General features: G+C 40.2%; 1 protein-coding gene across 1 annotated transcript in view; it reads left to right on the top strand.

Moving 5' to 3' along the window:
* ATP13A5 (ATPase 13A5) overlaps positions 1-26757 on the top strand; it is a gene marked incomplete at both ends in the record, with an annotated part of 113082 nt that overhangs the window by 80334 nt on the left and 5991 nt on the right. The window contains 4 exon segments of the mRNA XM_081235356.1: positions 3878-3971; positions 5985-6057; positions 23982-24166; positions 26122-26146. Coding sequence (XP_081091482.1) covers positions 3878-3971; positions 5985-6057; positions 23982-24166; positions 26122-26146 — 377 coding nt within the window.

The following is a 26757-nucleotide window of genomic DNA, read 5'->3' as shown; positions in this document are numbered from 1 at the left end:
CTCCAAGTACTGGGCCTTGAGACTTCCCTGGCGGTCCAGTGGTTAAGACTCCATGCTTCCACTGCAGAGGGGCACGAGTTTGATCCCTGGTTGGGGAACTAAGATTCCGCATGCCACATGGCACAGCAAAAAAAAAAAGAAAAAAGAAATCTACTCATACAGTTAAGAATAAAACATCAGATTTTTTTCATTTAACGAACCTCTTTTTATTGAAGTATAGTTGATTTGCAATGTTGTGTTAATTTCTGCTGTACAGCAAAGTGACTCAGTTATACATACAATTACCTTTTTTTTAATATTCTTTTCCATTATGGTTTATCACAGGATACTGAATATAGTTCCCTGTGCTATACAGTAGGATCTTCTTGTTTATCCATCCTGTATATAATAGTTTGCATCTGCTAATCCTAAACTCCCACTCCATCCCTCCCCTCCACCTCCCCCCTTGGCAACCACAAGTCTGTTATCTATGTCTGTGAATCTGCTTCTGTTTCATAGATAAGTTCATTTGTGTTGTATTTTAGATTTCACATATAAGTGATATCATATGGTATTTTTCTTTCTGACTTACATCAGGTTTTATACTTTGTGTATAAATTTCTTCCCTCTGATTTTTCTGTAATACTGTGGGGTAACTTCAGGCCATCTTCACGGCCGATGGTCCAGAGCATATCACAGAATCTTGAGGTTTATACAAAAAAAGACAACCATGAAGTTCTCAACATGTCCCTTGGTGCATCTGAATGTGCAGCAGCCATTGGGAATTATCTAAATGTGCTAGCCTCTGTGTGGCTGCAAAGTAGCAAGACAGCTTGACCCCTCTCCCTGAGTACTGGGTGCCTGTACCTGTGTCCTTCATGCCCTCAAACAACATCACCTCCCCTATCTTCAAAGCAACTTCCCTTGCTAACTCTCATGTTTTTGGCTTCTGAGGACCATTTGGTCCTTAGAGTCCATCTTTGAGGCTCAGAACTTCAGAGTGCTTTTAACTCTTTCCTCTTTCTCATCCCTGGCGAGCCAGGCATTATGTTTTAGTGGTGTGTCTTTTGGAGAGTCTCTCCAAGCCTTACCCTTACTATCTCTATTGCCTTAACCTGGTTTGTGTGATGGTGACTACAAATCTGGAATGTTCGGGACACTTGCCAGACTTCATGCTTCTCATCGTCAACACAACCTATGCAGGTCTTTTAAAATATTGTGCTTGAAAATGTGGTGGATTAAGAATGAGACAGAGTCTTGAGCTGGAGGACTCACATTCCAGTAAAGGGTATAGATATGTGCAGATGTAATCACATAACAGAGAATCTTCTGCCTGATAAGTAAGAGGTGCTCAATAAATTAGCTTTAAATAAATGAACGTCCCAATGATACAGTCATCGTTCCAGTAGTTCAGGATGGTAACTCAACCCAAAAGGGAAGGTTTCAAAGGAAGATTGCAATTTGAAGGATGGATAGGATGTATGGAAATGTGAAGGAAATGTGAAGGAGGGAATTCCAGGTGGGGGAATGGAGAACCATGTTCAGAAATGGGGTTTTCACTGGAGACTGCAGGGACCTGATAGCCAAACTGGGCTGGAAGCCTTCTCAGATGGGATCTGTGGAGGGGAAGCTGGAGTGCCAGGTGTGGAGGCCTTACATAGGGGGTTCAAACTCCAGGACGGTTTCACCAAGTGCCTACTTGACTCATCCAAAAGACAGTGGCACTTGAACTTTGGATGCCCTTTCTCATGCCCAATGCATTTCTGGAGCCAATATACTGTTTTAAAATACAACTCAGGATGTAAAATTTCTCTAGTGGCAGATGGCTTAGTAAGACTTCAGGGTTAGGCTGATTTTACCCTTGCTGTTCTTGATGCATGCCTAGTCCTGAGAAAACATCCTCTAGAGGAGCAATGAGGTACAGTTTTAGGTACATGCATCCAGATCCACACGTTTCCATTTTTATTCTTTGAAACATGATTGACTTGTTATAGTTCAAGGCCTTTAGGGCAAGGACTATGCCTTATTCATTTCTCTGTTGCTGTGCCTACCACGGTACCTCAGAGCATTTGATGAACGTTTGTAGAATGCATTAAGTAAATGAGTGAGCCGCTTAAAATTCACAACCATTTGGAATAGCAGTCATTTTGGAGGCCCGTGCCAGGTGTGGAGGCCTCGCATAGGGGGTTCAAACATTCTTTATGTCTTACCATTCTAGATTTTTGCACTTTTTTTGTTTTTTTAAATCCGGGTGTCAGTTTTCCTGGAAATGTACAACTGTAGGATAAAAGGATGAAATCACAAAGTGCACGTCAGAAAACGATCCAGGCTTCACGTGTTTGCCATTCTCAGCTGGTCTTCTGCTCCACCCTCTGTGCTGAAAACAAAAAGGCAGTACCTCGCAGCCTGGTAGAAAACATCCATCCAAAGCATCCTGGCTCACCTCCCACCAGAATCTTCTCATCTTGTCCAAGACAATGTGGTTGTTAGTTTGGCTCTTTGGGTTTTATTTCTCATGTCCCCGACCTGTTGACAAAGTTTGAGCAGCAGTGTCCATGTCACTGGGGACTGGAAACCAAGAGGATGTGGGCTGTCTCCCATGTGGATTCGCTTCTGCCTTGCTTGACAAGAGGAGGCTGCAGGAGGGCTTGTTTGCCAAGTTCCCCACTCCTCTTACTTTGGCCTGTCATAATCCACCACCAACCAGACCCAGTTAAAGGAATAACAGTTCAAACAGAATTTTTTAAAGAGGGTAATATTTACTTTTTTATTCTTATTTATTTATTTATTGGCTGTGTTGGGTCTTCGTTGCTGCGTGTGGGCTTTCTCTAGTTGCGACGAGTGGGGGCTACTCTTTGTTGAGGTGCGTAGGCTTCTCATTGCAGTGGCTTCTCTTGTTGTGGAACACAGGCTCCAGGGGCCCGGGCTTCAGTAGTTGTGGCACATGGGCTCAGTAGTTGTGGCACATGGGCTCAGTAGTTGTGGTGCACGGGCTTAGTTGCTCTGTGGAATGTGAGATCTTCCTGGACCAGGGATCGAACCCGTGGTCCCTGCATTGGTAGGCGGATTCTTAACCACTGCACCACCAGGGGAATCCAGTAATATTTGCTTTTTTCTTTTTTATTGAAGTATATTTGACATACAATATTATGTTAGTTTCAGATGTACAACATAGTGATTTGACATTTATGTACATTATGAATTGATCACCATGATAAGTCTAGTAACCATCTGTCACCATACAAAGTTATTATAATATTATTGACTAGGGACTATTTACTTGCTAAGCTGCAATTTTTACCATTGTCTTTATCTCTTTGGGTTCCCATACCAGCTCACATTATTACCCTGTGTTCTTCCTGGTGTACTGAAGCCAACAAACCCATTTCATATCAAATATTGGCACCACATCTACTCTTCCTATAATGTGAGAGCACTTGGCCCTTAGCTTTATGTCTCTAAGGGACTTTAAAACACACACACGGGGATCACGTGTTGCTAGGATGGAATGAATCACAGGCGAGTGAGTACTTGACATTTTGCACCTTGTCACAATGTATTGTGTTTATAATGTACATGTTAATCTTCTTAATTCATTGCAAGCTTGTTGAAAATAAGGACTGTGCCTGATTCATTTATACCCTCCGTGACTCTGAGCACAATGCTGGCACCTTATAAGCCTTACATAAATGTGAACTTATGAATCAGTGGGTGAGGTAATGATTGAAGGAAAGAATGAGTGAGTGAATGAGTGGTTAAATGAATAATTGAGAGGATGAATCAGTGACTAAGTCAATGTATATCAGCAGGCTATTAAAATGAGCTCCTTTTAAAATATAAAAGAGACTGGGAGATATGTGTCATATATAACAAGTTACTTTTACATTTTCTTAAACAGAGAAGGCCTAGCTGCTCTCATCTCATCCTTTGGGGTATTTAAATACTTGACCATGTACGGCATAATCCACTTTATGGGTACATCACTGCTCTACTGAGTATGAACCAAAATAATTTCTTCCCAGTTCTAATTGCATTTATATCCCTTGTTTATTTAGGGGACGTGGTGCAGCTCTTACACAGGATTTAATGTTTTATAAATAAATGACATTTCTCAAAATAAGTGTCTACAAACTTGAGAACTTGATATAGCTGTGCATGAAACACAGAGCTAGAAATAAGTAGATGTGGCTCAGCTTCTAGGAGTGTTGTTTTTCTCTAGATAACCTGAGACACTTGACCTCCTCCAGCCTCTATTTCTTCACTTAGAGTATGGAGAGAGCTTCAGGGCAGCCTAAATATAACTCAGCAGGAAATGCATCAGTCTCCAACTATGGAATATTTTTGGCAGACTAAGAAGAGATAAAAAGAATGAGAAGTTGTTGAATTTGACTTTGAAGGACTCAAAAACTGGAAAAATTCCCACACCGGAGCTTTAGTTCTGAACTTGCCCAGAACTTACACGTCATTAGTAAAGGATTAACAATTCTGTAAAAATGTTTTGAAAAGACTTTTGAAATGAAATGATAAAAATAATCATCTAAGAATTAATTAGCTGTATGGAAGAAATATGTATATGTTGAAAGTAATCTGCATCGGTTCAGTCATAACTTACTCTACAGTAAAACTCTCCACCAGGCTCAGAGAACTCTGTGGGGGAGGGAATTATTTTACTGCTTTCCTAAGACATTTGAGTGATGAAAGCAGGGACCACAGGACTCCAACCTCAGTGAGCTATTGATTGAAAGAAGCATACACAGAGGCTAAGGGCCGACTAGGTGGGTAGAAACAAGAAATGGATTGGGAGTCAGGAAACCTGGATTCAAATTCTGCCTCTATCACTAAGAACAAATTAGATCTTGCCCTTGGCCGAGCCTTTATCTGCCTCTGGGAACTCAGGCTGACTGATTTCCAAAGCCCTCAATAGTTCTCTGAAAACTCCTCCCAGAATAAAAAGTAAAGTTGTCTTTGAAAAGCCCTGTTCCATCTCACCCTGCTTCTATATAATTTTACCATTCTGAGGGCAAAAGAATATGAGAAGGAAATGTAAAAAGACAGAGAAAGAATTGGAGGATGAGAGGAACACTGAGAAACTATTTGCATTCTCTGAAAATTATGAAAGCAGAATTTCAGTTCCAAAGTCTCCATGAATAGAGTTGGAACCAGTCTACTCTGAAACCATTCACTCTGATGGTCTAGACCTAAGTAAGAGTGTCCTCTAAGGACCTTCACCTGGAAACATCTTGGCCTTGAGTTCACTCTCCAAGGGGCCAGAAATATTTTCATTTGCATCAATGTGGTCTTTAATATGCATAGAACCAGATTATGATTTAGTGCTCAGTCAACAGCTATGAGCAGAGAAACAGACTTGGCAGCAAAAGGTATTGCAAGGCAAGTTCCTGGAGAGTATCGAGCTGACTTTCATGTTTAAATGCTTCAATTCCATAAATGTGAACTGAAAAGGAGTTCTATGTCTACACAAACCTTAGAAAGGCAGGTGGTATACCAGAATGCAGTCTGCAGTGGGCTTTCTTGGGGTGGGGAACTTGTTCAGTTTGTGAAAGTAGATGGACTCCAAGAGAACGATGTTGTGAACTCAATCCATGGATGAGGATGGAGAGAAAAACGTGTTGAATGATTTGAAGCCTTGACTTCAAATTTTAAGTATGAAGTTCCCAGAACTTTCAGGCTTTAATATCTTATGTTGAGAGTTCAACTACGCAGGCTGAGTCTACAGCTGCCAGAATTACTATGGCCAATAAGGAGGGTGTTTCCCAACTGACTGACTCTCATTGCTAATATGGAATTAAGTTAAACACTGGGAAAATAGTGATTTGGTTTTATTCTATCCAATGAGATGCTAAAGATGTTAGGTAAGTTCCTTTCTTCCTAAAGTGGGGAGAAAAGTAACAGCTGCTTCCTGACTACTTTCAAGAAGAGTGTTGGGAATGATAAAGACAATATGATGGCAAAAGCCTCACTTAAGTTTACTTCTCTTTCCTTTTCAGCAACTACAGCTCTTCAGGATTTACCAGTATCTCATGCCAGGTGTTGCTACTACCTTGATGGTCTGTTCAACAAGTAAGCTCTTTAGCAAAGTAAACCATATTAGTTGTATTTATCCATGAAATTCTAGAACTATTCATACAAATAAGAGGTTCGGACAATGACACATCTTAACTACCAAGACCTCATTACCTGTGAATTTTTTGAAAGTGGTGTTGGCAGTAAGTTGAGGCTTGAAGTCCTCAGACTTGGCGTTAATATGTCCTGATAGAAAATAGGTCTTAGCCTTATAAAATTGTCAACGCATTCTCAGTTCTTTGTAGGTTTGTGTCTTGTACAAAGAAAAATGTACAAGAAATCCGGGAAGGGAAATCTTTGAAACCCAAAGGTCATTTTCCATTATTCAGCTATGCTTCACATTGACGTGAAACCAGACTTTTTCTAGGTCTTTGACGTTTGAGAACAAATGCTAGCGCTTTATTGTAGTGGAATTCTCTCAAAAGCAAGGTGTGGCTCACAGCAGCTATTGCTTATTCCCTTCCTTTGAGATGACACTGATAAAGTACTTCCTACCAAGGAACTTAGAGCTTGATACTAACTCTTAGCAAGTGAGAAAGGTGACTGCCTCAACAGAGAGCAAAGAAAAAGAATGTTATACTCATCTCCTTTTCCTTGTTCAACAAAGGAAGTGTTAGGAAAAATAACAGATAAAACATGCAGCAATGCAGGATATTAACAATCTTGAGAATTTCATGTAGCACCTTTTTTTATAAGCAGATATTCATTTTTCATTATTACTTACTTATTTACTTATTTTTGGCTGTGTTGGGTCTTTGTTTCTGTGCGAGGGCTTTCTCCAGTTGTGGCAAGTGGAGGCCACTCTTCATTGTGGTGCGCGGGCCTATCACTATTGTGGCCTCTCGTGGCGGAGCACAGGCTACAGACGTGCAGGCTCAGTAGTTGTGGCTCACGGGCTCTAGAGCGCAGGCTCGGTAGCTGTGGCTCACGGGCCTAGTTGCTCCGCGGCATGTGGGATCTTCCCAGACCAGGGCTCGAACCCATGTCCCCTGCATCGGCAGGCAGATTCTCAACCACTGCGCCACCAGGGAAGCCCCATGTAGTATCTTAAAAACATGAAAGTGATATTGAGGTCATATATTATATTAACCCAATGACAAAATTTACCAGTATCAGGAATGTAAGTAATCTCAATTTTGATTCTTAGGGTTGAAATATCTATTTATAGCCCTCTAAAATATTTTCTATGTGTTATTAATATTCACGTGACTGGATAATTTTGAATCCTTGATATTGCTTCTAGAATGTTTGCTATTTTTTAAAACAATTTGCATGATTTACTTGTGAAGATGGACAATGATGTTAAAAAGAAAAAAAGAATACCCGATGTTCCAAGAGGTAAGGTAGCAGGCAGTAGCGTGAAAGTGAAGGCCATGGCCATCCTCTACCACTCCCTATCTCTGCTACCTTTGGGAAATTATTTACTAAATAAATAATTGACTCATATGAAAGGTCCTTATAAGGTTGTGAGGATCAGATAACATACCTCATGTAAAGTGTATAGTACAGTGCATCACACCCTGTAAGCACTCATTACAAGATGAATGATATTGTGCTACACCCATCCTTTTTGTCTTTTTTTTGAGATGACTGACTAATCTGGTGAGCCCTTGAAAAGACTTAGCCTGTGTACAAGTAGACTGTTTGATTAGAAATTCAAAAACATGGGTGGTAGCCTTGCCACAGAATTGCCAGATGACCTTGAGCAAGTTGTTTTGAGCTTTTGCACACTTAATTTCATGATACTGGTTATGAATTTGACTCCCAGGGTGATGGGTATACTTTATGCTTTCCCATGGCAATAGCCTGCTGACTCTCATGCCAGTTGGTCATGCTGTGAAACTTACCCTCTCATCTCAGAGCAAGTTTGGTGGGAGAATTGGGATGACTCAGGGCAGGACCACTGTTACCAGTGGGAGAGAAAAGTCTCAGAAGGGTGATAGATGAGAAGCATAGTGTTCTATTTGAATGACAGCACTTTATCAATTATTATTCAACAAACGTGTAGCTGTCTAAGTAAATGGTGAAGGTGAAAAAAGAGGGTGGAGGGCTTCCCTGGTGGTGCAGTGGTTGAGAGTCCGCCTGCTGATGCAAGGGACACGGATTCGTGCCCCAGTCCGGGAGGATCCCACATGCCGTGGAGCGGCTGGGCCCGTGAGCCATGGTCGCTCAGCTTGCGCGTCCAGAGCCTGTGCTCCGCAACAGGAGAGGCCACAATAGTGAGAGGCCCGCGTACCGCCAAAAAAAAAAAAAAAAAGAGGGTGGAAACTGCTATTTTTGTTTGTTTTTACCACCTGCCTTCAAGCACTATTGCTTTTCCATCCCTGCAAGTTCAGTCATCCTACAGGCAGATCATTTCCTGGTCAATTCTAGGTATTTAAATGACATCATCTTTAGATATAAAAAGTCCAGGTATTATAAATTAACATTTCATGTTTTCATCCAATTCAAACTTTTCTTCCCCAGATGAAGCTTGACCTGTGGCTTGGAGCAGGCAGTGGGAGAGAAGGCCACGGTCTCTATTTTCCTTTGTTTTCTACTTTCACCCCTGCTTCAGCGAATATAAGCGGCAGGAGCTCAGGACATTTTGCTTAAGTGGGAGTACTTAGTTTTCTCCTGTCAAGTGCCCTCTAACAGGGTAAGCACCTAAACTCAGGCACTTTGCATGGGGCTCACTGGTGAGTTCTTGAGTTCTTCAGAGATTCCCAGTCCAGCGCTCTGGACTAGACCACTCCCTGACATGTGTGGCGCTCTCTCCTCTGACCCCTCAGGATTTCTTTCAGGATCTGCCTTCTAGTGGTACATATCACAAAGCCTTTTTCGTCTGCTGGGCCCTCTAGCCTCAGCTGAACAGCCCACTGGGCAGATTCCTTCCAAGACAGCTCTAGACTGGCTAATTTCCATCCCTTCTACTTGACGTACCAGATAGTAGATGTGTAGCTTATTCTCACTGCTGCCCCTTCTCTCTTCCCTTTGATATTACAGGAAGGGGAATGAGAGCCATTCTCCACCCTCACCACTTCAGGTCTCTCCTGGAGTGGTTTTTATGACCTCCCTTCATTTGTGTTGTGATGCTGGGAAGAAAACCACAGTTCTTGTTTCTCCTAACAATTCCCGTTAAAGAATTTCTTGATCATCTCCATGGTTTACTCTTATATAGTCTGTACATAGGTAACTGAGGGAGGGGGGATGGCATGCTTACAGTTGAAGGACCAGTGTGGATCCCTCTTAGTAGGTACTATGGAGATACGGTAGTCATCTTTCTTTACATTAAATTGGCACTTACCTCTCACTGTCCTCAAATATGAGGCTCAGCAAAATTCCCCAGACAAGAGGAAAATCTCCATTCAACCTCCTCTTAGAAGTGTTCATCTCCTACTATGTGTTAGGCACATTAAGTACCTGGGCATTAAAAGGCTGATCACTGATGTATAGAGTTTAGTGGAGGATTCACATACCTGAATGGATGAAATACAAGTCAAAAATAGTGAGTACCAGAAAACAGCAGATGCTTTTGGAGTTTGGAAAAAGGGAATATTGTTTCTGATGATCTGCAGTGAAGGAGGAGATGGCAATGTAGAAAAGAGAGATACTGGGATGGCTTCAGGAAGAAGTAGCATTTACACCAAAATAGGAAGGGTGAAAAGATTTCAGATATCTTTTACCAAAAGAAGGGCATTTCAAGTAGAAGGAAGCAGCATGAGCAAGAGAGCTGATAAATATAGGGGGTGAATTTTTCAATTTGACCACACTGTAGGCTATGTGGAAAAAAACAGCAGGAGATAAAATTTGACAAAGTAGGTTGGGTCAGATCACAGAATCTTGATGGACAGGCTGATAACTGTGGATATTTATCTGCAGACATTAAGAGTCATTGACAATTGGACGATCAATGTAAAATCACTCTCACTAAGGCATCTATAATTCCAGGTTCATGGTTAGGACTTTGACCCTAAGCCTGAATTATTATGGGACAAAGAAAATGCCATAACATTAAGCTAAGTGAAATAAGCCAGAGAAAGACAAATACTGTCACTTATATGTGGAATCTAAAAAATATAACAAATTAGTGAACATAACAAAAAAGAAGCAGACTCAGATAGAGAGAACAAACTAGTGGTTACCAGTGGACAGGGTGGGGATGGGCACTAAAGGGGTCGGGGTACAAACTATTGGGTGTAAGATAGACTACAAGGGTATATTGTACAGCATGGGGAATATAGCCAGTATTTTGTAATGACTGTAAATGGAGTGTAACCTTTAAAAATTGCATACAATTTTTAAAAAATTAATTTAAAAAACCATAATGAAATAAATCTATCTAGTACATTCTCTTGGAGAATGTTAAAAAAAAAAGACAATTCTATCACATTATTTATTTATTTACTTGCTTATCTACCCACACCCTGCCTTGTTCCCACAAGATTTTTTTTTTTAATCTTTTAATTAGTTTCTGCTTTATAACAAAGTGAATCAGTCATACATATACATCTGTTCCCACATCCCTTCCCTCATGCATCTCCCTCCCTCCCACCCTCCCCATCCCACCCCTCCAGGCGGTCACAAAGCACCGAGCTGATCTCCCTGTGCTCTGTGGCTGCTTCCCACTATCTATCTACCTTACGTTTGGTAGTGTATATATGTCCATGCCTCTCTTTCGCTTTGTCACAGCTTACCCTTCCCCCTCCCCATATCCTCAAGTCCATTCTCAAGTAGGTCTGTGTCTTTATTCCTGTTTTGCCCCTAGGTCCTTCATGACTTTTTTTTTTTTTTTAAATTCCGTATATATGTGTTAGCATACGGTATTTGTCTTTTTCTTTCTGACTTACTTCACTCTGTATGACAGACTCTAGGTCTATCCACCTCATTACAAATAGCTCAGTTTCGTTTCTTTTTATGGCTGAGTAATATTCCATTGTATATATGTGCCACATCTTCTTTATCCATTCATCCGATGATGGACACTTAGGTTGTTTCCAGCTCCGGGCTATTGTGAATAGAGCTGCAATGAACATTTTGGTACATGTCTCTTTTGGAATTATGGTTTTCTCAGGGTATATGCCTAGTAGTGGGATTGCTGGGTCGTATGGTAGTTTTATTTTTAGTTTTTTAAGGAACCTCCATACTGTTCTCCATAGTGGCTGTACCAATTCACATTCCCACCAGCAGTGCAAGAGTGTTGCCTTTTCTCCACACCCTCTCCAGCATTTATTGTTTCTAGATTTCTTGATGATGGCCATTCTGACTGGTGTGAGATGATATCTCATTGTAGTTTTGATTGGCATTTCTCTAATGATTAATGATGTTGAGCATTCTTTCATGTGTTTGTTGGCAGTCTGTATATCTTCTTTGGAGAAATGCCTATTTAAGTCTTCTGCCCATTTTTGGATTGGGTTGTTTGGTTTTTTGCTATTGAGCTGCATGAGCTGCTTATAAATTTTGGAGATTAATCCTTTGTCAGTTGCTTCATTTGCAAATATTTTCTCCCATTCTGAGGGTTGTCTTTTGGTCTTGTTTATGGTTTCCTTTGCTGTGCAAAAGCTTTGAAGTTTCATTAGGTCCCATTTGTTTATCTTTGTTTTTATTTCCATTTCTCTAGGAGGTGGGTCCAAAAGGATCTTGCTGTGATTTATGTCATAGAGTGTTCTACCTATGTTTTCCTCTAAGAGTTTGATAGTGTCTGGCCTTACATTTAAGTCTTTAATCCATTTTGAGCTTATTTTTGTGTATGGTGTTAGGGAATGATCTAATCTCAAACTTTTACATGCCCCTGTCCAGTTTTCCCAGCACCACTTATTGAAGAGGCTGTCCTTTCTCCACTGTACATTCCTGCCTCGTTTATCAAAGATAAGTTGGCAATATGTGCGTGGGTTTATCTCTGGGCTTTCTATCCTGATCCACTGATCTATCTTTCTGTTTTTATGCCAGTACCACACTGTCTTGATTACTGTAGCTTTGTAGTATAGTCTGAAGTCAGGGAGCCTGATTCCTCCAGCTCCGTTTTTCGTTCTCAAGATTGCTTTGGCTATTCGGGGTCTTTTGTTTTTCCAAACAAATTTTGAAATTTTTTGTTCTAGTTCTGTGAAAAATGCCAGTGGTAGTTTGATAGGGATTGCATTGAATCTGTAGATTGCTTTGGGTAGTAGAGTCATTTTGACAATATTGATTCTTCCAATCCAGGAGCATGGTATATCTCTCCATCTATTTGTATCATCTTTAATTTCTTTCATCAGTGTCTTATAATTTTCTGCATACAGGTCTTTTGTCTCCTTAGGTAGGTTTATTCCTAGATATTTTATTCTTTTTGTTGCAATGGTAAATGGGAGTGTTTTCTTGATTTCATTTTCAGATTTTTCATCATTAGTGTACAGGAATGCCAGAGATTTCTGTACATTAATTTTGTATCCTGCTACTTTACCAAATTCATTGATTAGTTCTAGTAGTTTTTCGGTAGCATCTTTAGGATTCTCTATGTATAGTATCATGTCATCTGCAAACAGTGACAGCTTTACTTCTTCTTTTCCAATTTGGATTCCTTTTATTTCCTTTTCTTCTCTGATTGCTGTGGCTAAAACTTCCAAAACTAAGTTGAATAAGAGTGGTGAGAGTGGGCAGCCTTGTCTTGTTCCTGATCTTAGTGGAAATGGTTTCAGTTTTTCACCATTGAGGACAATGTTGGCTGTGGGTTTGTCATATATGGCCTTTATGATGTTGAGGAAAGTTCCCTCTATGCCTACTTTCTGCAGGGTTTTTATCATAAATGGGTGTTGAATTTTGTCGAAAGCTTTCTCTGCATCTATTGAGATGATCATATGGTTTTTCTCCTTCAACTTGTTAATATGGTGTATCAGATTGATTGATTTGCGTATATTGAAGAATCCTTGCATTCCTGGAATAAACCCCACTTGATCATGGTGTATGATCCTTTTAATGTGCTGTTGGATTCTGTTTGCTAGTATTTTGTTGAGGATTTTTGCATCTATGTTCATCAGTGATATTGGCCTGTAGTTTTCTTTCTTTGTGACATCCTTGCCTGGTTTTGGTATCAAGGTGATGGTGGCCTCGTAGAATGAGTTTGGGAGTGTTCCTTCCTCTGATATTGTTTGGAAGAGTTTGAGAAGGATGGGTGTTAGCTCTTCTCTAAATGTTTGATAGAATTCGCCTGTGAAGCCATCTGTTCCTGGGCTTTTGTTTGATGGAAGATTTTTAATCACAGTGTCAATTTCAGTGCTTGTGATTGGTCTATTCATATTTTCTATTTCTTCCTGAGTCAGTCTTGGCAGGTTGTGCATTTCTAAGAATTTGTCCATCTCTTCCAGGTTGTCCATTTTATGGGCATAGAGTTGCTTGTAGTAATCTCTCATGATCTTTTGTATTTCTGCAGTGTCAGTTGTTACTTCTCCTTTTTCATTTCTAATTCTATTGATTTGAGTCTTCTCCCTTCTTTTCTTGATGAGTCTGGCTAATGGTTTATCAATTTTGTTTATCTTCTCAAAGAACCAGCTTTTAGTTTTATTGATCTTTGCTATCGTTTCCTTCATTTCTTTTTCATTTATTTCTGATCTGATTTTTATGATTTCTTTCCTTCTGCTAACTTTGGGGTGTTTTTGTTCTTCTTTCTCTAATTGCTTTAGGTGCAAGGTTAGGTTGTTTATTCGAGATGTTTCCTGTTTCTTAAGGTGGGATTGTATTGCTATAAACTTCCCTCTTAGAACTGCTTTTGCTGCATCCCATAGGTTTTGGGTCGTCGTGTCTCCATTGTCATTTGTTTCTAGGTATTTTTAAATTTCCTCTTTGATTTCTTCAGTGATCACTTCGTTATTGAGTAGTGTATTGTTTAGCCTCCATGTGTTTGTATTTTTTACAGCTCTTTTCCTGTAATTGATATCTAGTCTCATAGCATTGTGGTCAGAAAAGACACTTGATACAATTTCAATTTTCTTAAATTTACCAAGGCTTGATTTGTGACCCAAGATATGATCTATCCTGGAGAATGTTCCATGAGCACTTGAGAAAAATGTGTATTCTGTTGTTTTTGGATGGAATGTCCTATAAATATCAATTAAGTCCATCTTGTTTAATGTATCATTTAAAGCTTGTGTTTCCTTATTTATTTTCATTTTGGATGATCTGTCCATTGGTGAAAGTGGGGTGTTAAAGTCCCCTACTATGATTGTGTTACTGTCGATTTCTCCTTTTATGGCTGTTAGTATTTGCCTTATGTATTGAGGTGCTCCTATGTTGGGTGCATAAATATTTACAATTGTTATATCTTCTTCTTGGATCGATACCTTGATCATTATGTAGTGTCCTTCTTTGTCTCTTCTAGTAGTCTTTATTTTAAAGTCTATTTTGTCTGATATAAGAATTGCTACTCCAGCTTTCTTTTGGTTTCCATTTGCATGGAATATCTTTTTCCATCCCCTTACTTTCAGTCTGTATGTGTCTCTAGGTCTGAAGTGGGTCTCTTGTAGACAGCATATATATGGGTCTTCTTTTTGTATCCATTCAGCCAATCTGTGTCTTTTGGTGGGAGCATTTAGTCCATTTACATTTAAGGTAATTATCGATATGTATGTTCCTATTCCCATTTTCTTAATTGTTTTGGGTTCGTTATTGTAGGTCTTTTCCTTCTGTTGTGTTTCTTGCCTAGAGAAGTTCCTTTAGCATTTGTTGTAAAGCTGGTTTGGTGGTGCTGAACTCTCTCAGCTTTTGCTTGTCTGTAAACGTTTTAATTTCTCCATCAAATCTGAATGAGATCCTTGCTGGGTAGAGTAATCTTGGTTGCAGGTTTCTCTCCTTCATCACTTTAATTATGTCCTGCCACTCCCTTCTGGCTTGTAGAGTTTCTGCTGAGAGATCAGCTGTTATCCTGATGGGGATTCCCTTGTGTGTTATTTGTTGTTTTTGCCTTGCTGCTTTTAATATGATTTCTTTGTGTTTAATTTTTGACAGTTTGATTAATATGTGTCTTGGCGTATTTCTCCTTGGATTTATTCTGTATGGGACTCTGTGTGCCTCCTGGACTTGATTAACTATTTCCTTTCCCATATTAGGGAAGTTTTCAACTATAATCTCTTCAAATATTTTCTCAGTCCCTTTCTTTTTCTCTTCTTCTTCTGGAACCCCTATAATTCGAATGTTGGTGCGTTTAATGTTGTCCCAGAGGTCTCTGAGACTGTCCTCTGTTCTTTTCATTCTTTTTTCTTTATTTTGCTCTGCAGCAGTTATTTCCACTATTTTATCTTCCACCTCACTTATCCGTTCTTCTGCCTCAGTTATTCTGCTATTGATCCCATCTAGAGTATTTTTTATTTCATGTATTGTGTTTTTAATCGATGCTTGATTCATCTTTAGTTCTTCTAGGTCCTTGTTAACTGTTTCTTGCATTTTGTCTATTCTATTTCCAAGATTTTGGATCTGGGAAATAGAATCTTGGATCATCTTTACCATCATTATTCTGAATTCTTTTTCAGGTAGACTGCCTATTACGTCTTCATTTGTTAGGTCTGGTGGGTTTTTATCTTGTTCCTTCTCCTGCTGTGTGTTTTTCTGTCTTCTCATTTTGCTTATGTTACTGTGTTTGGGGTCTCCTTTTTGCAGGCTGCAGGTTCGTAGTTTCCGTTGTTTTTGGTGTCTGTCCCCAGTGGCTAAGGTTGGTTTAGTGGGTTGTGTAGGCTTCCTGGTGGAAGGTACTAGTGCCTGTGTTCTGGTGAATGAGGCTGGATCTTGTCTTTCTGGTGGGCAGGTCCACGTCTGGTGGTGTGTTTTGGGGTGTCTGCGGACTTTTTATGATTTTAGGCCACCTCTCTGCTAATGGGTGGCGTTGTGTTCCTGTCTTGCTAGTTGTTTGGCATAGGGTGTCCAGCACTGTAGCTTGCTGGTCGTTGAGTGAAGCTGGGTGCTGGTGTTGAGATGGAGATCTCTGGAAGATTTTCGCCGTTTGATATTATGTGGAGCTGGGAGGTCTCTTGTGGACCAGTGTCCTGAAGTTGGCTCTCCCACCTCAGAGGCACAGCACTGACTCCTGGCTCCTCAATTTGGGATGATTTGTTGTCTATTCATGTGTTCCACAGATGCAGGGTACATCAAGTTGATTGTGGAGCTTTAATCCGCTGCTTCTGAGGCTGCTGGGAGAGGTTTCCCTTTCTCTTCTTTGTTCTCACAGCTCCTGGGTCTCAGCTTTGGATTTGGCCCCGCCTCTGCGTGTAGGTCGCCGGAGGGCGTCTGTTCTTCGCTCAGACAGGACAGGGTTAAAGGAGCAGCCTCTTCGGGGACTCTGGGTCACTCAGGCCGTGCGGGAGGGAGGGGCACGGAGTGCGGGGCGAGCCTGCAGCGGCAGAGTTCGGCGTGACGTTGCACCAGCCTGAGGCGCGCCGTGCGTTCTCCCAGGGAAGCCGCCCCTGGATCCCGGGACCCCGGCAGTGGCGGGCTGCACAGGCTCCCGGAAGGGCGGTGTGGACAGTGACCTGCGCTCGCACACAGGCTTCTTGGTGGCGGCAGCAGCAGCCCCAGCGTCCCACGCCCGTCACTGGGCTCCGCGCTTTCAGTCGTGACTCGCGCCCGTCTGTGGAGCCCCTTTAAGCAGCGCTCTTAATCCCCTCTCCTCGCGCACCAGGAAACCAAGAGGGAAGAAAAAGTCTCTTGCCTCTTCGGCAGCTCCAGAGTTTTCCCGGACTCCCTGCCGGCTAGCTGTGGCACATTAGCCCCCTTCAGGCTGAGTTCTCGCCGTCAGCCCCAGTCCTTTCCCTGCGCTCTGACCGAAGCCCGAGCCTCAGCTTCCAGCGCCGCCCGCCCTGGCGGGTGAGCAGACAAGCCTCTCGGGCGGGTGAGTGCCGCTCGGCACCGATCCTCTGTGCGGGAATCTCTCCGCTTTGCCCTACCCAGGTATGTGGGGAGTTTCTTGCCTTTTGGGAGGTCTGGGGTCTTCTGCCAGCATTCAGTAGGTGTTCTGTAGGAGTTGTTCCACGTGTAGCTGTATTTCTGGTGTATCCGTGGGGAGGAAGGTGATCTCCGCGTCTTACTCTTCCGCCATCTTACCCGGAAAACTCGGAATCTCTCCCCCACAAGATTTTATTTTATTTTATTTTATTTATTTTTTTAACATCTTTCTTGGAGTATAATTGTTTTACAGTGGTGTGATAGTTTCTGCTTTATAACAAAGTGAATCAGCTATACATATACATATATCCCTATATCTCCTCCCTCTTCTGTCTCCCTCCCACCCTCTCTATCCCACCCCTCTAGGTGGTCACAAAGCACCAAGCTGATCTCCCTGTGCTATGTGGCTGCTTCTCATTAGCTGTCTATTTTACATTTGGTAGTATTTATAAGTCCATGCCAGTCTCTCATTTCGTCCCAGCTTACCCTTCCCCCTCCCCATGTCCTCAAGTCCATTCTCTATGTTTGAGTCTTTATTCCTGTCCTGCCCCTAGGTTCTTCAGAACCTTTTTTTTTTCTTTTTTATATTCCATATATATGTGTTAGCATATGGTATTTGTTTTTCTCTTTCTGACTTAATTCACTCTGTATGACAGACTCTAGGTCCATCCACCTCACTACAAATAACTCAATTTCATTTCTTTTTATGGCTGAGTAATATTCCATTGTATATATGTGCCACATCTTCTTTATCCATTCATCCGATGATGGACACTTAGGTTGCTTCCATGTCCTGGCTATTGTAAACAGAGCTGCAATGAACATTGTGGTAAATGACTCTTTTTGAATTATGGTTTTCTCAGGGTATATGCCCAGTAGTGGGATTGCTGGGTCGTATGGTAGTTCTATTTTTAGTTTCTTAAGGAACCTCCATGCTGTTCTCCATAGTGGCTGTATCAACTCATATTCCCACCAACAGTGCAAGAGTGTTCCCTTTTCTCCACACCCTCTGCAGCATTTATTTTTTCTAGATGACCATTCTGACTGGTGTGATGAGATACCTCATTGTACTTTTGATTTGCATTTCTCTAATGATTAGTGATGTTGAGCATTCTTTCATGTGTTTGTTGGCAATCTGTATATCTTCTTTGGAGAAATGTCTATTTAGGCCTTCTGCTCATTTTTGGATTGGGTTGTTTGTTTTTTTGATATTGAGCTTCATGAGCTGCTTGTAAATTTTGGAGGTTAATCCTTTGTCAGTTGTTTCATTTGCAAATATTCTCCCATTCTGAGGGTTGTCTTTTCGTCTTGTTTATGGTTTCCTTTGCTGTGCAAAAGCTTTGAAGTTTCATTAGGCCCCATTTGTTTATTTTTGTTTTTATTTCCATTTCTCTAGGAGGTGGGTCAATAAGGATCTGGTGATTTATGTCATAGAGTGTTCTGCCTATGTTTTCCTCTAAGAGTTTGATAGTGTCTGGCCTTACATTTAGGTCTTTAATCCATTTTGAGTTTATTTTTATATATGGTGTTAGGAAGTGTTGTAATTTCATTCTTTTACATGTCCCTGTTCAGTTTTCCCAACACCACTTACTGAAGAGGCTGTCTTTTCTCCATTGTATATTCTTGTCTCCTTTATCAAAAATAAGGTGACCATATGTGCGTGGGTTTATCTCTGGGCTTTCTATCCTGTTCCATTGATCTATATTTGTGTTTTTGTGCCAGTACCATACGGTCTTGATTACTGTAGCTTTAGTATAGTCTGAAGTCAGGGAGCCTGATTCCTCCAGCTCCATTTTTCTTTCTCAAGATTGCTTTGTCTATTCATGGTCTTTTGTGTTTTCATACAAATTGTGAAGTTTTTTGTTCTAGTTTTTTGAAAAATGCCATTGGTAGTTTGATAGGGATTGCATTGAATCTGTAGATTGCTTTGGGTAGTAGAGTCATTTTCACAATGTTGATTCTTCCAATCCAAGAACAGGGTATATCTCTCCATCTGTTTGTATCATCTTTAATTTCTTTCATCAGTGTCTTATAATTTTCTGCATACAGGTCTTTTGTCTCCTTAGGTAGGTTTATCCTTAGATATTTTATTCTTTTTGTTGCAATGGTAAATGGGAGTCTTTCCTTAATTTCTCTTTCAGATTTTTCATCATTAGTGTATAGGAATGCAAGAGATTTCTGTACATTAATTTTGTATCCTACTACTTTATCAAATTCATTGATTAGCTCTAGTAGTTTTCTGGTAGCATCTTTTGGATTCTCTATGTATAATATCATGCCATCTGCAAGAGTGACAGCTTACTTCTTCTTTTCTGATTTGGATTCCTTCTATTTTTTTTTCTTCTCTGATTGCCATGGCTAAAACTTCCAAAACTATGTTGAATAATAGTGGTGAGAGTGGACAGCCTTGTTTTGCTCCTGATCTTAGTGGAAATGGTTTCAGTTTTTCACCATTGAGAACAATGTTGGCTGTGGGTTTGTCATATATGGCCTTTATTATGTTGAGGTAAGTTCCCTCTATGCCTACCTTCTGGAGGGTTTTTATCGTAAATTGGTATTGAATTTTGTCAAAAGCTTTTTCTGCATCTAGTTAGATGATCATACGGCTTTTCTCCTTCAACTTGTTAATATGGATTATCACACTGATTGATTTGCATATCCATAAGATTTTAATGCAACATACAAAGGCCACTAATAAGACAAGATATAATATATGAAAGGAAAAATCTAGGACAAAAGCAAGATGAAGTCAGAAAAGTCAATTAAGAAAATGCATGTCTTCAAGTCCAATTTGACCTTCATAGGTTTAGATGCCATTTTGAAAGGAACTTGTTGTAACTACACCCATGTTCTTTTCAGTAAGACCCACTCAAATTAGATGAAGAAAATTGAGGAAGGGACATGTTTAAGAATCTAATTCTCAAAAAAATTCTGAGAACAGAAAGTTGAAAACATCAAGGCTTGAGGAGGGCTAGAGTCCTCTTTCCTTATTTCCAAGAGACCATCTTCTGTCTTTCTTCTTCTTTCTATCCTTTCTGTTTTCATCTGACTTCTACTCATTCATTTTGCAAATGACCCCAGATGGTGACTACTGTTGAGTTTCCATAACCTTTCTGCATGTCCTCCTACAGCCAATTAGCTCAATCTCTCAGTGTCATTTGCAAATTGTTTGGAAAGAAAATTTATCAACTTCTCTTGGGTAAGATGCCCAGTCGAGGCCAATCATTTCTACAAGTGAAGTCATGTAATTCAGCTCCATTTGGGCCAATAGCTCCAGCATATTGGAGGAGGCACAGTGTACAGAGAAGAAGGCTGTAGGAGAGATTGTATCTGTTATAGAACTACCTCTCTTAAGTTCCATCAGTGCTTCAATGAGTCCTTTCTGGGTCTTCATCCCCTTGGAGAATCTGTTGGAAGATAGAGATCTTCTCAGCTTAAAAATCTCCTGAAGCACAATCAAAATTTTGCATGTAGTTTAGATGAGTTCACAAGACTCCTGAAATTTGCCTTACGTGACTTGAAATGTCCATAACACAAGTAAGCCAACCATTTAAGAGAAACATTCCTACATAATATCCAAATGATGATGAACAGTTAAAAACTATACTTTGAGAATAGAATTTAAAAGCTGCTAAGTCCTCCCATACAGCAGGCTCTGTGCTAGGTTCAGTAAGGAACAGAAAGTGGAACGAGACAGGATTTCTTCCCTTAGGGAGCTCACAGTCTGCTGAATACATATGTAAACAAGTAGACTTAATGCCAGACATTCTGAACTATAGCAGCAATATGGGTAATGTGCTGAGGAAACTCTGAGGAGGTAATGATTAATTATGAATAAAATATAACACTTCACAAGTTTTTATTCCTCTGCATGCAATCTGATATATATATATATATATATATATATATATATATATATATATAATTTTAAAGAAACCTAGACAAGTTAGAAAAGTTCTTCTAGTTGCTGATAAACTGTTCTGCTGCCTGAGCTTGTATTCCAGGGCTCCTCATTTTATTCTTTTCAATTCATGAGCTCCAAACCACTGCAGTCTGCTGTAGAGCAGAGAACATGGGGCTTTACAGTCAGACAGACTTGAGTTTACATCACCACCATGTCACTCACTAACTATGGGTCTTTAAGCAAGGGATTCTAGTTCTCTGAACATCAGTTTCTTTACTGGTAAGAAAAAATACCTATTTCGCATTGCTTCTTAAAGAAATAACAATAATGTTTATAAAACACTTAGCACAGCCTCTGGAACCTAGCAGGGACTCTAAAATGGTTGTTATTATTTTTATTTTTATTTATAGTCAAGTATACAGAGTCCCTGTCAGAAAGTATTAAACATCTCTATTAGGGAAAAAGTGAGAATAATCTTTATGTAAGGATTCTGTATCAATTGCCACAGTAATTGCCATAGTAATGCTGCATAACAAACCACTCTCAAAACTCAGTGGCTTACAATAGCCACTCATGGTTTTAAAAGTTGACTACCGTTCAGTTGATCTAGGTGGGCTTACCTGAGCCACTCTGCTTAGGATGTAGATTAGTTGGTCTTGGCCCAGGCTTTGGGTTTAATTCAGGTTTGTTCTACATTTTTCTTTCTGGGGCTGGACTGAATGGGCAAACCTGGGCATGCTATGAGTACAGATCAGAGACAGCAAAGCCAGAGAGCAAGCCCAGCCATGCAAGCATGCTTCAAAACTGCTAACATCTCTCTGGCCAGAGAAAATTACACAGTAAATACCAAAATTAAGGGTAGGTAAAGTACACTTTGCCACAATGAGGCCAATAATTCAATCTTCCACAGTCCCTGTGTAAAAGAAAAGTCAGAAACTACAATGAACATCTGAGAAAGAGAAAACCAAAGAGGTAGAAGCCAGATGCCCAGAGGTGCAATTACACGTCTTTCCACTACCCACAGCCTCTCTATGAACTCTGTGGCCACATTATACCTTGGATACTGGACTGCAGAGAGAACTCCAAGCACTGCGGCCTCTGCTTTCTATGGCCGCAGAGCGGTCTCCTTGCACCCCTCCCCCAGCATTGACCACAGTCCACACTGTGTACCTCTTCTCTGTGTGTACAATGACTTCTGACACCAACTACCTGGAGTTGGGCCAAACCTCACAGGTTAAGAGACAGCCTTCACAAGATTGCCTTCACTTTAGGCACCAGCTGTAAGTTTGGGGGTCCCCATGCCACTCATACTTCTGACGTGCTGGTTATAAATGAGGGCATTCTCACTAGTCCCTCAGGTTCAATCATTTGCAGCAACAACTAACAGAACTCAGGAAAGTGTTATCCATCTGATTACAGTTTTATTATAACAAAAAGATATAAATCAGAACCAATCAAAGGGAGAGACATAAGGGCAAGGTCTGGGAGGATCTCAAACATGACTTTTCCATTGTCCTCTCCCTAGGGAGTCAGTCTGCCTTACTCTCCTGGCATGTGGATGTGTGACCATATGCAGAGTACTGCCAAACAGGGAAGCTCACCTGAGCTTTGGTGTCTGGAGTTTTTACTGAGGTTTCATCATAGAAACATGATTGATTGAATCATTGGCCATGAGTTTGAACTCAATCTCCAGCTCTCTTCTTCTCTGAAGGCCCCAGCTCTCTAATCATACAGTTGATATTTCTGGCATGGCCAGCTCGCATCCTGAGTCATCTCATTAGCACAAACTCTCTTTAGGCCCACTATGAACAGAAGAGATATTCCTATCAATCAGGAGATTCCAAGGGTTTAGAGGATATATCCCAAGAAGTGGGGACAAAGGCCAGTCAAACTTTTCACTCCAAGGGTCCACCTGAGACAAAGACTAGCCTCATTCTTTATTACACACCCCATCTGTGTTTTCCACTGGACTTCAAGCTCTTTAAAAGCAGAGGAGATGTCCTTCTCAACTCTGCATAGCTCACAGCCACTAGCCCAGCACCCTCCTGGGAAACACTGACTAAATTGATAAAGGTAAAGCTTTAGACAGTCAGAGAGATTTAGAATAAATGAGTTGGAAGAGCCTTTGGAGACCATTTAGACATTCCAACACATTTGTTGTATGCATGAGAAAATGAAGAACCAAAGAGTGTTTGTGATAACCCCAGAACATGCATTGAGCAAACTAAAGACCTGTTTTAGAGTTCTATTATCTAAAACTGGACACTCAATTCCTGCTGCCCTGCCTTTACATACATGAACACAGATCTAAGTATACATACCTCACTTTCTTACATCAAAGAAACCAGTCATAAGCTATGAAAAGGGGAGAAGTAACAGATGTAAAGAACTGAAACATCCCGACCTCCCCATGCTTCTTTCCAGCTCTGCCCTGAGAAGTAAAGTACATTCCATTTTCATCAGTTTGTTAGCATATAAGGCTTCTGAGATGGATGTAATCATCATTTTTTTCTTCTTTTTTTGTGGTTCTGTTTAATCCCTGCCCATTGCCAATCCCTTAAATGTTAAAAAGTAAATCCTAGGACCAAAATATATTTTAACATCCCCATCTGGAGGGAAGATTTCTTTAAGTTCTTTTTCCTAACTAATTCTAATGTGCTCTAGCAGTCCTCCAATTACACACTTGTCCAGGAGGGAGCAGAACACACTTTTAGCATCTATCCTGGTACACTGAAGTGCTCAGAGAATGTTGGCTAAGTGAATAATAGAGTGAGTGTTTTTTAAAAAATTTCCCAGCATACGATTAGTCCAGTTAGATGCCTCCTTACTCTCTTCATCTTAACTCTCCACTTTTCCATCATCACTGAGAGATAACAGTACTGTAATCCGTGTGGAAAGTCATCTTTCTCTTTTACATACCATTAATTTTCATTTCTGAAGATGAAACCAAAACATGGAAGAGGCAAAGCCTGGTAGCATTGGACGTGCACCTAGGCAGTGAGCTTACCTAGATGTAAACAATCAATTCATGTTTGCTGAGTCTGAACCCTAACACAAGACTCAGGGTAACATGCATGTCAATCTTTTATTCTCAATAATGAAATTGTAACAAGGAAAAATGCATTTGTCTTTTCAGTGAACTCAACTCATGCCTACCCAATGCTGGCTCCATACCAACCAGCAGGACAACTCCTTTCTCCCCCTTTGCTGTTGTCAGTCTTTTTAAACACCTGCTTCACCTGCATTGTGCAGGCCTGTGCATTTCTCTGTGTGAAGCAGCAGTCCTGGTATTGTGAGGTCTACAGATACAGGTCAAATTTGGTTTCTTAGTTTTCCTTTCTGAAGGTGGTACAATGAACACCCAATAACGTTGTTCAACTTGGTTTGAATATATATTCTAAACTTTTAATTAACCAAAGTTGTTTCCAGACTGCAAAACACCAGTGATGAGATAGAACACAGAACACAGTCAATGGGTGGAGTGCTGGAGTGAGCCATGTGGAGTGGGTGGGGAAAGATCTTCACATTGGCTGTTGATGTATAGATGTAACGGGAAGATCCCTCATGCTGCGGAGCAGATAGGCCCATGAGCCATGGTCACTGAGCCTGCATGTACAGAGCCTGTGCTCCATAACTGGAGAGGCCACAACAGTGAGAGGCCCGCGTACCACAAAAAAAAAAAAAAGGGAGATGTATTTCATCAAATGTCTTCCTATAACCTACTGGGATGATTATACTTGTCTTCTATTTTGACCTATTGCTAGAATGTGTTACATTAATTAACTTATTATTAAATCATCTTCATATTCTTGAGCAAACTCTACTTATTTGTGGTGGATTACACTTTTACTGAATTGAACTTTATTGGTTTTTAATATCTACATCTTATATGGGATTGATCTGAAGTTTTTTGTGTAGTGTTTTGTTAGGTTTGGGTATTAGACTTGAAAACTCTTGGACTTTTTCTTTCTTTTGGAATATATTTTATAAGTAGGAATAGTCTACTCCTTGACCATTTGCAAGAACCCAGTAAAATCATCTGGTTCCAAATCCTTTCTTTGAAAGAGTTAATATTTTGAGGATTGATTTAGGTTGTCCTCTTTGTAAACTGTTTTTCAAAATAAATTTTTTTTTGCCCAGATAATTCTATTTCATTGATATTATTTCGTCTTAGCATAGGGTTTGGGATGGTATTTTCTTACAATTTTTAATGACTTCTACAGCTCTTTTAATAGCTCCTCATCTTAATCATGTTTATGTGTATTACGTTTATTTATTCTTACCAGAAATGTATTTTTACTGGTTTTCTTTAAATAATTTAAAGAATTATTTAATAATTCTGTATGCTTTCTATTTTCTAATTTGTTCATTTTTGCTTTTCTATTTTTTCCCCTTCTTACTTTCTTTGAAAAATTTTTTAACGTTTGAATTGATTTTTTTTGTGTGTGTGTCGTATGCGGGCCTCTCTCTGTTGTGGCCTCTCCCATTGCGGAGCACAGGCTCCGGACGTGCAGGCTCAGTGGCCATGGCTCACAGGCCCAGCTGCTCCACAGCATGTGGGATCTTTCTGGACTGGGGCACAAACCCGTGTCCCCTGCATTGGCAGGCAGACTCTCAACCACTGTGCCACCAGGGAAGCCCTCACTGCTATGAAATGTAATTTACCATACAAAACCAGTTTTAGCAATTATATTATATTATTCACATTCTCTCTGTTTTCATCCTCCCCGATTCTTTTTGTATAAGCTGTTTGTCAAAGATTTTGAGAGCATGCTAAGGTCTTCTTTTAATTATAGTTTTTACAAATTTCTTCCTGAATTTCTTATAATTTTTCTTAATTTTGACATAGTATTTGATAATGCCCTTGGCTCCTGTCACAACAAATCGAGATTCTGTTTTGTATTTTCAAGTTAATCTCTTATGGCAATTTTTTAGATCATAGATATATTTTATGAGGATATATTACATTGTCTAGTACTTTAATTTGAATAGTAGCTGCAAAGTCCTTCTACATAAATTGAGTTAATTGGAACTGGATTAGTTACATCATAGTGACTTAAAGCTTGTGGGTAAATTCAAATCCCTATGTCAAACATAATTGATAATTTTAAATGAAAAATGTCTTATAAACATATTCTAACAAACATAGTCTTATAATAAATCATATACTCTCAAGGTTACAAGTCAAAAGTCCTTGGAACTACTATTAAAATATACAAGCAATTTTATTCTGATGTAACAGAAAAGTCTTTACCTTTCTTAACATTCTTTGACAGAAGATCAACTTTATGATGATGAGAAGTAAGAAACGTACTGGTTTAATTTTTATGGAAACAGGTGTGAATATTCACTAACCTTTTTCTTATCTGAGAATAATCTGTAATGGCTTGCCCAGGGCTTGTCTTCCCAAATCACCTGTGCAAACGGAGCCCACTCTTTCAACTTTCTTCATCAATAGCAACTAACCAAGGAGGGCAACATTCACTTCAGTTCTTTATTACGTTTTCCAGTCAAAGCTGAATTAAAGAAGAGAGCCTTATCATTTTGTTTCTACACTGCTCATTTGTGCCCTAACCTGGCCTGCTTTTCAGATCACTAGTCTGAGTACAGTGTAATGTGCACAGCAGTCAGCCCAGTTCCAGTGAGTACCAGGCCTCAGCAGGATGGACATTTGGGGCATCATGTTCTTCCCAGCATCTGGGTCCTTGGGACTTGGAAACAATGAAGTAAATGAAAAATCCATACAGCCATCTCCTGGGGGTATTCTCATCACCAAGCTGCTCAGATTGCTTTATTTTAGGAGATGCAGCTCCCTCTTTTCTTCTGTCTCACACCCCTCTCAAACAAGCCTGGATATTCTTCCAGGAGGTGCTACGTCTAGTTGTATATATAAAATGAGGCATGGATGAATA

This window comes from Mesoplodon bidens (genome assembly GCF_964165515.1).
Source record: "Mesoplodon bidens genome assembly, chromosome: 5".
Classification (NCBI taxonomy): Eukaryota; Metazoa; Chordata; class Mammalia; order Artiodactyla; family Ziphiidae; genus Mesoplodon; species Mesoplodon bidens.
The sequence above is the reverse complement of the archived record's forward strand: the minus strand, read 5'-3'. Positions and strand labels throughout refer to the sequence as shown.